Source organism: Hipposideros armiger, unplaced genomic scaffold (genome assembly GCF_001890085.2).
Source record: "Hipposideros armiger isolate ML-2016 unplaced genomic scaffold, ASM189008v1 scaffold_116, whole genome shotgun sequence".
Lineage (NCBI taxonomy): Eukaryota > Metazoa > Chordata > Mammalia > Chiroptera > Hipposideridae > Hipposideros > Hipposideros armiger.
The window spans coordinates 3483877-3494414 of record NW_017731466.1 but is presented as its reverse complement, the minus strand read 5'-3'; the positions used below and the strand labels follow the sequence as shown (position 1 = coordinate 3494414).

The 10538-nt window shown below is 42.0% G+C and overlaps 1 protein-coding gene across 1 annotated transcript in view; it reads right to left on the bottom strand.

Annotated features, from left to right (window-relative positions):
• The window catches only part of TMEM178A (transmembrane protein 178A), a 58241-nt gene that overhangs the window by 13762 nt on the left and 33941 nt on the right, over positions 1-10538 (bottom strand). Inside the window, exon 3 of the mRNA XM_019647784.1 lies at positions 10304-10518. Within this exon, the coding sequence (XP_019503329.1) occupies positions 10304-10518 (215 nt within the window). The remainder of the gene's footprint in view (positions 1-10303; positions 10519-10538) is intronic.

Below are 10538 nucleotides of genomic sequence, written 5' to 3'. Positions count from 1 at the left end.
AAAAAAAAACAGCTTAATAAAAATTCTAATTATTTTTAAGGGAAAAAAATCTTCTATAGATACTCAAACCTAATACAAAACAGTCTTCATTTCCCGTTGTTATATACCTGATTTGACACATTTTTATGTAGTTGCAATCATACAAAGTCTGCTTTTTAAAATTACCAGTATCATTAGTATTTATCATGTTGCCTGTAAATAATATTTTAAATGAATTTCTACAAGTGCTAAATCATTTTTAAGGCACAGAGCCTGGCACATACTAGGGCCTCAACAAATCATTGTGGGGTTTTTGTTGTTTGTTTGTTTTTTTAATGAATGAATAAATCTTTTAAGTAATATAAATTAAATCCAGGAAATTAGAATTAATGTAAAATAGCTGAGTAAGGAAATCATACACTTCAACCACTCTGAATGAATGACATAAAAATTTGAGTGACATAAAAAAACTGGACAGACCAAAAAATTTTACGTTTTTATACCAACATTTGTATGCAATCCTTCCAGAACACTAAGGAAAGCAACTTGACTGTTCCCCTTCTCCAATTCCCCAATGCTGTTCCCCTCCCCCAATTCCCCAATAAAATCTTAAAAAAAAAAAATGCTCCAAACACCAGATTTTTAGTACTCAAGTGATGTTCCAAGGATGTAGATGCTTCTATTCCACCACAATGGACCCTCGAGGATGCTCTTTTTGGATGGGCAGGGGATCAGAATGAGGCTGCTGCTAAGCTGAGGACAGGTAAAGAAAACAGAAACTGGCCCACAGTGACGTATCAGAATGTCCAGTTCTGTTCCAAGTCCTACAACATCTCTTCCTCATACTTTGGTTTATCCCTGTGTGCAGTAGGGGTCGCACCTGTTTGCTAGAAAATTGCTTTGGTAACCTTAGGGACCTGTGCAGCCTCTCCACAGAAAACAGAGACACAGATTTGGGAGCTGAAAAGAGGGGACTAAACAAAATACATTCCCCCATCACCACCACCGCCGCCGCTTTTTAATGGAGCTTTGGCGATCAGAAACACTACCAGAAAAACACACTAAGAGCAGGTAGCAATTGGGAGAGAATGAAGATCATCTTAATGCCAAAATTTAAGTGCTGGAGCTCTGCCTCCACTCAAATCGCTTGAATCCTTTCCCACATGTGCACTTAGAAATGTTTTAAATTAAGAGGACACTTGAACAGAGATAATTTGATATTTCCTACTCATTGTTTTATTCTGTTTTTAAATTCTAAAGTGATTCTGTTTTTTCTAAAGAGGATTACAATCCTGTCTTCCAATTTCTTGCTCCACATTATAATAGCAAACATATCACTTTGAGTTCTCCAAACAAAAATCATGATGGAAATAATTTTTTCATAAAGGAGCAAACCAGTCCAAAAAGATTACTCGTCTGCTCTTTTCAAACCTTGTGAAAAGCAAATGTTCCTACATCCACATGAATGTTTTCACTGGCACCCAAATAAAGACAGTGTTTATGTATAACAAGGTCCTTCTAACGAACGCTGGAAATAGAACAATAAGGCAGTTAGAAAAAAATAATTGATCTCTGGAGTATCAACAGGTTCAATATAATAGAAAATGGCCTGTTTGCAGAAAAAAAAAGCAACTCCATTCTGCATTTAACTGTCTGCACACAGCTGAATGCCTAAAAGCAAGGCTTTTTACAAGTAACGCTGTTTTAATGACCTCTGAAAGCTTGAGTTCAAACTGAGACTTTTAAGCATCCTTTGATGTCCCGATGCATTGCACTGAGATGCAGAAAATGCGTAATCTGGTCTCCAGATCTATTAATCACTGTGTGACCTTGAAATTACCTAACCTCGCTAAGCCCGAGTCTCTCCATCTAGGAAAAAAAAAATGGGGGACTTGGTTACTCGATTCCCTTACAGCGTCATATTTCTGTGATGCTGTTATTCCACAACATGGTATAGAGCAAGGATGTTTCCAAAACCTTCCTAGTGAACCTCGTAGGTGTTATTATGCCAAAAAAGAAAAAATAGATTATCTTGGGCTTTTCTTTTTGTATATACTCCTTTGGATTTTATACTAAATGTTGATATTATTAGCACCTCTCCCCTGCCAACTCCATTAAATTGCTTTTGGTAAAAGGAAGGTTAACATAACACCACCAGTTTACACGGAATAGAAAAGGAATATAAGAAACAATCTAACCTGAGGGTTTAACCGGGAGGAGGGTTTTCTCTGCCCTCGGTGTCAGGCATGTTTGTGCTTTCCCCAGGCACTGGCTCTGTGCTTACCTCATGGACACGGCAAATGATGTCAATAATAAACTGTCTTTCTTTGACCAAGTTGCCAGAAAGCTGAAACTCCCTAAAGCTAAATCAGTGGCCCACCATGAGCAAAAGTCAGAGACTTCACTGTGCGCTCTTTTGCTAATGTCACCCTTGGATCCATTTGCCTTGCAAATCTGATTACTCCTTTGTCTTATTTTTATGACTTATTTGCATGTATTTTATCATGAAATATTATATGCATTTCTGTGCCACTTAAGTTCTTTTTGGAATAAGGCACTCATCAAACCTTGGTGAAAACCTGCTTTATTTTCTTCTGCCTTTACTCAATCAGCTGAAAATGGTGGAGAGGGCAACTAAATATGTTCCCTGTATACCATTCCCCCTTCCCACAAATGTCCCCATAGGCTGCCCTTCAGTGACATTTGTTTTCTCCTTCCAAAGTGCTTTTGGAGTCATTCTGAGTGAGAGGAAAGCAAAAGACTAAGAAAAGAGCATATCTAAGAGTTCCTCTTTTTCAGACCCTTACACCTCTAAGAAAGTCTGCAAATATTAATACATAGCTGCCACAGCTATTATTTGTAGGATGGGCAGGATTACAAGCAAATGTACTGAGAGGCGACAAGTCATTATTTCCAACATTTCCAAAAAGCTTTTGTAAAAGAGGCCTAACCCACTCAAGATATTTTTAAAATGAAAAAAAAAAAAGAAACCACCTTCAAAGGCACCAAGAAAAGGTATTGGTTAAATGATGAAAACACCTTTGTTATAGCTGGATTATTAGTCTTAGGTCAATTTTGATACTGTGGAATTCCATTTTCGTTACATATGTACATCTTACAGTACTCATGTTCATGTGTATCAGTCTGTCAGGGATGCCTAACAAAGTACCACAGACAGGGTGGCTGAAACAACAGAAATTTATTTTTTCACAATTCTGGAGGCTAAAAGTCTGAGATCAAGGTGTGGGTGGGGTTGGTTTCATCTGAGGTCTCCTTGGCTTGTAGACGGCTATCTTCTCCCTGTCCTTTCACGTAGTCCTTCCTCTGTAACTGGGTCCAAATTTCCTCTTCTTATAAGGACACAAATCGTATTAGATTAGGGCCCCCCTAATGACCTCATTTTAGCTTAGTTACCTCTTTAAAGATCCTTTCTCCAAATATGTTGGGCGCCGTCTCAGAGTACTGAGACTCCAGGTTGACTGCAGGTGGAGAACGGCAAGTGGCTAAAGACCCCCAAGTTCTGTGTGCTGAGGAAAAGACTGCAAAGCTGCTTGTTAGCTAAACAACAAAAAAGGGAACTGCTAAAATCAGTAACCCAACAATGCCCAGCTCATCTCTGTGCCTTGGAAAATCAGAAGCTCCTAAAGTACAACCACCAGACCCTCAGATGTCACTGTCTATGGACTTATGAACTTTGAGACTTCCTACCATGGACTTATGAACTCTTGGGACTTTTCCATCATGGACTTGTTGACAGTTGTTATTTGCCTTAAGTTTCACTTTGCTTAAAATATATTGTTAGTTTATGCTATGTGATCATGTAACCTGTTGCCAAGACATTATCTCACCTCCAAACTCCTAAGTCAGGAACATTGGTTCCTCATTCCCCAAAAACCCCCTACCGAACCCCTATGCTTAAAGAAGATTTATTCCTGGTAAAAGAGGAACTTGCTCTCTATATAAGCACTATGCCATTCTTTCGTTTCTCATTTCCTCGTGCCGATCAGTCCTGCTCAGGGACCGTTTGGTGGATTCCTGGCCTGATCATCCAGGGGCCACGGCTGTCGAGCCGGCTCTCGGCACAAATACAGTCACATTCTGAGGTACTAGGGGTTAGAACTTCCACATATGAATTTGGGGGGCACATTATTCAGCCCATAACATCGTGTGTGTGTGTGTGTGTGTGTGTGTGAAATGTGTGAAGTATATTTCTATCCCTTTTATAGGCCTAAGCAAGATTTCATTATTTTAAATGTTATTTAATCAGTTTTTCAAGAATTATTTATCAACCATCTACTATGTCCCAGATCCAATTCTGATTATATTAGAGGTCGCTTGGTTGAATGAGTTCTTGATGGTCGCAGCCAGATTTGGTTTGACGTTGGTGTGATTAGGAACCTCACATGTTCTTTCCACTCTACTTTCCAGCACGGATCTCAGGGAAAGGTAGCAGAGACCTGTCAGGCTTCTACCCAGAGTCTCATAGAGCTGAACACACAGGGTCAACAAAACCTGCTGAACAAAACTGAGTTCCACAATACGCTGAGTTCTTCCAACTTAACCAGTTCATCCCAGATCGCCCCGCATAGGTCTTACCCATAGAGCAAATTATTTCAAATAATGCTGCATTGTTGTCAGAAGCAATTTAGTTAATACAAGGTATGGGGCAGGGGCATGAAAAATAAGGTACCACCCCTGTATTAAATAGTTCCAAATCTAATGGTCCTTTCTGAAAATCCATGAGGGGGGGGAAGTCACCTCTCCCCCATTCTTCTCATAGACTTTTCCTTCCCTTCCGCTTCTCCCTGACCAGTTGGGGGTCACCTGTGGTTACACTGACACTCTTCAGCCCACATGGTGGAGCCCAGGAAGAGAGGTTCTTGAGTCCCAAGCTTGCTGGCAGCATCTTCAAAAGGGTGAGAAACAACTGGTTCTGAAAAGCATTGTGTGCAGCTGCTTTCCTTTAAAATATTAAAAGGTTTTCTGCCAATATTCTTAATTAGAAGATACTATGATATTACAGAATCATAGGGATGGAAGGGATATTTTCAGGTCAAAACAGAAGGAAATGTATGCTGCCATCCCAGATCATCAACCTAATTTCCTTCCCTAAAGCCTTCCTGGTGCCTGTGACCGGCTGGTAAGATGTAATTAGGGTAACTGGGCCCCCTCTTTGGACCATCCTTTTTTGATGTGCTTAAAAGGCTGAAAGAAGTGGAAGTTACTTCACCCTCGTTAGCCTGCTTGATAAATCGCATAATGGCAACGCCCAAAGGCATAAACATTGATTTTTTTTTCATTCCTTCAAATGCTGAGCTGTCCATCATTCTGATCTGTTTGCAATTACAAAAAAAGCCCCAAAAACCTCATGCTACTTTTCACACAGATTGCTCAAAAAGTCATTCCTAAATTGTCTTAACTAAATGACTGGGCAGAGTAATAGAGACAGGCAAAACTTTACAAAACGTAAATAAATAAACGATCCACAACCTGCAATTATTAAATCCGAAAGCATCCATTCTTTTTCCTGAAAGATTGCAGCAACCTCATTTAAAGGCAAAGCCCAACCTGGTGTGACATTAGGCTATTTATAGTCCTTATTGATCCAGCTTAGTGTGAATATTCATATGTTTTGCTGCAGAAATGTTAATGTATTTTATTTCAGACCCTGTTGAGGGTGTTAAATAATATACAACATACACACCATGTAACTTTTCTAAAACAAAACTTTAAAATCCTGAACTCACACAGCAAATTCCAAAGGTTTCAGAGAAGACATTAAGGATCTGTGGTTTTAAGTCATAATCAATGGATAACCTAGATAATTCCACAGAGCTACTACAGCAGTCTTTTTTGTATTTGAAGGCACTGAAGCAAAGCAGTAGATACCCTAACGTGGGTGTTAATTGTCCCTGAGCTTTGCTAGGCAGCCCGGGCTCTGCTTCCTCTTTGTCTGCTGTCAGGACACTGGTTAGAAGGCCCTGCCTCACTGGCCGTGGCCGTTCCAGGCACAGCTGTGAAGGGGAATAGATCCAGTGGCAGCGAGGCCTCCGCCAAGGGAGGGCCATGCTTTATCCAACTTCTGAAACTCCCAGTATATTAAAAGATAATAAAAAACGTTACAACAGAGACATAAACATTGTATTTAAAAATGTTTGCTTTGCATAAATTAACCCCTTAACATATTTATATTTGTAACAAATTATCATCATAATTACATGATAATGGCAATCTAATGGAATTAGATTTAGTGTTGATGGAAATACGCACTCATTCACAGTGCCCTGAAAGCCGTGTGCTCTAGTAATGAGCAGCTGGAAGATAAGTGTCTGATTCCCTCTGTCCTCTGCGTATGCCTCTGCGACCATGTGTGTAAAGAGGACAGGAAGTCAAAAGGCTACCTTTGGAGCTCTGGGGGGATGTGAGACCTGCCCCTGGTCCTTCTGAAGGACGCCTCGAGAGGCCCCAGAAAAAAAGCGGCAGAAAAGAAGGCAGAACCTGGCTTCCCGATGAGAATTGACAGCGGGCAGTACTGCTGTTCCACTTGTGGGTAATTAAGAGCTGTCTGTATGCAACAAGGCGGAAACAGGAAGATCGTTTCGAAGTTTCCACTTGAACATCTCAAACTGTCACATCACTGATGTTCTTCACTGCAGGTTTGGCTAATAAGTTCAGGTGGAGAATGAAGATGCCAGCGCATTAGAAGAGGCTAAGTTTAGCATCAAAAATCTGTGGGAGCGACTGTGACAAGGGCTGCTGAAGACACTTGGGCTTAATTAAAATCAAGTCTTTTAACCCGTCTGGCTCTCATTTCCTGTTACTGCAGCTAACTTATCTCATGCAACGGATTTCGTAGTTATTTCGGTGTTTACAAAGGAAACATGAAGGCACTGTTTATAGTAGGAAAATAAAACAGGCCTCCCTAGATCCCACAGTAAAGTAAGGGAACAGATGACTACTTCATGGAAGAACATGCAGCTCTTAGAAACTGAGCGGAGAACAATAGAGACATGGGGAAGGAACCCTTATGGTCTGATGTTAAGCCAAAGCCCAGAAGACGAAATACTTTCCATGTGATGGTGGTTGCACACAATTTTCTTTTCTTTTCTAATGAGGCAAACACATGGGCAATATTTGGCCCCGAATAAGGAAAATATTTAAACAATTGAATTTTTCAGGTGGTGGGATCTGTAAACGAATTTTTCCTTTCTTCCAAAATTGTTGTTTGGGCAATCACAGGCGCAAGCAGGAAAACAATGTTGCGCTGTGTCTGTCAGTCCTTCAGGACTGCTCATCCAAATTCAAGTTCATAGACCTGGGGTTTTTATTATTGTGGCTGCTGTTTCGCTTGTTTTTAACAATTGCACAGGGGCTTTTGATGATAAATCCTGAGGACCGTTGAGCCAGTCTTGGCCAGAATCACAATGCACATGTCGATCAGAAATAAGGGCTGAGCAGGGAAATGTGGAACCAGCTCAGGAAACATGCCTCCTAGCTCTCCTCTGAGTCAACACAATGCTGAACGCCTACGCTCCTTTCACTTGGTATCAAGCCGGCCCCTCAGCCTCCCAAGGAAAACTCACTAGGCTGGGCTTTTATGGCCTTGTGATTTATTTTACTGCTCACAGTTGTTTTATATGCTGAGAACATCCTAAATTATTCATGTATTGCCCACATTAAATGTGTCCTCTAAAAGCTACAGTCACACCTCGGAAATATTGCGGGTCAATTCCAGACCACCGCAATAAAGTAAGTAACACGCTAAAGCAAGTCGTAATATTTTTGCTGGTGGAAGGTCTTGCCTTTAACTTATAAGAAAAGCAGCCTCTGTGGGGCGCAATAAAGTGACGCGCAATAAAACGAGGTATGCCTGGGCCGCTGCAAGTTCCTGACCAGGGGATGTGAGCCTTTCCGAGGGTAGGGGGAAGCGAATCTGCACTGCTTTGATGTGGGACAAGAGTCAGGGAAATGGTAGCTTGACTAATATAGGGAGGGAAGGAAATAGGGAAGATTTGTAACGACCATTGAGGCCCAGCAGAAGCATAAAGGAGTCCTCTGATTCTTTGCTGCCCTCCCCCGCTCATTTTATAATTTGGATTTTAAATGAATCCCTTAGGCAGGCACCCCATGGCTGGTCATGAGGGTTCCAATCCTCCTCCAAAACCTCAGGAACTAGAATTTTAGCCTCTCTGCGCTATAGACTTGGCAGCTGCTGTGTAGTCACCAAAATCTGGAAAAACCTAAGTGGGTTTTGTGCTCACAACGATTCAGGGGCCATGGGACGTCCGAATGCTGTCAGGATGCTTACCTCGATGACCCACCTTACTCACGGGGTGGGAAAGGAAAAGATGGCAGTTAAAAGGAAGGGCCCCTGCCTGTCAGTTGGGTTTCTTAGGCTGACTGGCTGACCACGCCAGAAAGCAAAGTGCCACCTTCTCAGCTCTGAAAGACAAACTGACAAAAAAATGGTGTCAGCCACAGAGGGGCGCTGCTGCCTCCAGGGAACACGGGCTTGAGTGACCATTACAGAGAGACATGCTAGAAAGCCCACTTGTGGTCACTTGAGGAACAGAATTCCAGGTTAGTAGAAATAAGCTTATTCAAAACGGCTACATAGCTAGAGTAATATTAGCTCTAATACTAATCATACTTTGTGAAACTGTTCGTTTGGCATTCGCTAATCATCAATACACTAATTTTCAGTGAAAGAGCAGAAGGGAAGATTTCATTCCTAGAGTCAACTTCAGTCAGCGTTAGCCATCAACTCAGCTTCTAACTCCTAGCACCTGCTAGTCAAAAAGGCCATGGTCACGTCTCCACACACCTCCCTTCTAAGCTCCTGCTTTAAGGTCAAGTCACTTCTCTCCTAAAACCTTCTGGTGGCTTCCATCACCCTTAGATTAAAATCCAAGCCACTGCCTGCCTCTCCCCTCTCAGGTGATACTATCCTTCCCTTCCCTGCCCTCCAGCCACACTGGTCTTTCTGGGGCTCAAAATACACCGACCCACCCCTGCCTTAGGGCTTGGCGCTTCTGGCTTCCTCAGCCTACAGCACATTCCCAACCTTTGGCTGCCTTTCCTGATTTTACTCAGAAACCACTGCCCCAGCAAGGCCTCCCCTGAGTCCCCTACTGCACCCTGTTTATTTTCACCATAGCTTTTATCACTATCATAAATTATTGTTTACGAAGATCTGACAATTAAGTTCAGGAACTCATCCTAGAAAAAGTGCTACATACCTCATTGCTGAATATCACTATGATCACCTTCAGAGCACTCCCCTTGGGAAGCTATGCACCCGACGCCAGCACCTAGTCCACCCTTCAAAGCAATTTTGGAACTCTTTTTCTGGAATGGCCAGCAGAGCTGTCGTCATATTACCCTTGTGGTCCTGAATGTCATCAAAATGTCTTCCTTTCAATATTTCCTTTATCTTCGGGTAAAGAAAGAAGTCATTGGGGGCCAGGTCAGGTGAGTAGGGAGGGTGTTCCAATACAGTTATTTGTATACTGGCTAAAAACTCCCTCGTAGACAGTGCCGTGTGAGCTGGTGCATTGTTGTGACGCAAGAGCCATGAATTGTTGGAGAAAAGTTCAGGTCGTCTAGCTTTTTCACGCAGCCTTTTCAGCACTTCCAAATAGTAAACTTGGTTAACTGTTTGTCCAGTTGATACAAATTCATTATGCATAATCCCTCTGATATCAAAAAAGGTTAGCAACATCATTGCAACCAGTTCATGAACTTAATTGTCTGACTTTGTATGTCTCCCCCCTCCAAAAAACAGAGAATTTTATCTGCCTTGTTCATAGTACAGTGCCTGGTACACAGTAAGTCCTCAAAAACTATCTGTGGAGTGAAATGAATGAATGTTTTCTATGCAAAAATGACATCAGTGACACCATCACTAAGAGACATGCTTTGAGTTGACTTGCAGCCTGGGGCGATGGGCTGTGCTGATGCTCTATCACACTCCTTCTCCTCAGGGCTTTGGATAAGCAATGGCTCTTGTCTGGAAAGAGTCCAGGCCAGGGTTGGGGCACAGTATAAAAAAATGGGACAGAAAAATCAGAGCTGACTCATATGGCGATTAAACATAAGACGTTTCCCTCTAACCTCCTAACAGGCCACAGTGAAGAAATCAGGGGTGCATTTTTGACACTGTTGTTTCTTTAAATACTGTATTACGCACCAAAGCCTAATGACCACCTAGTTGCTTTTCTCACAGGTGAAAACAAAATCAATGGAGAGAGAACAAAGTGAAGCTAGCTGCATGCAGAGTAGCCTTCGCTTTTGCTGGGAGAGACATCTAAGGGGTTCAGCATACCTGTCATGAGGAAAAGAAGGCCAGCCACGTGCTGGGTCAGGCTTTCCTCCCAGAAGAAACTGACTGTGGCCACAATGCAGCCGCACAGCAGGACGGCAACAGCCATGCCCAGGAAGCCAGCGGTGATTCTTCTTAAATCTAATCTCAAAACACAAACAGATATTCCACATACTGAGCAGAAGAACGAAAGGTACTGACAATTGGAGAATGAAGAGCTTGTACAAATACATGTTAC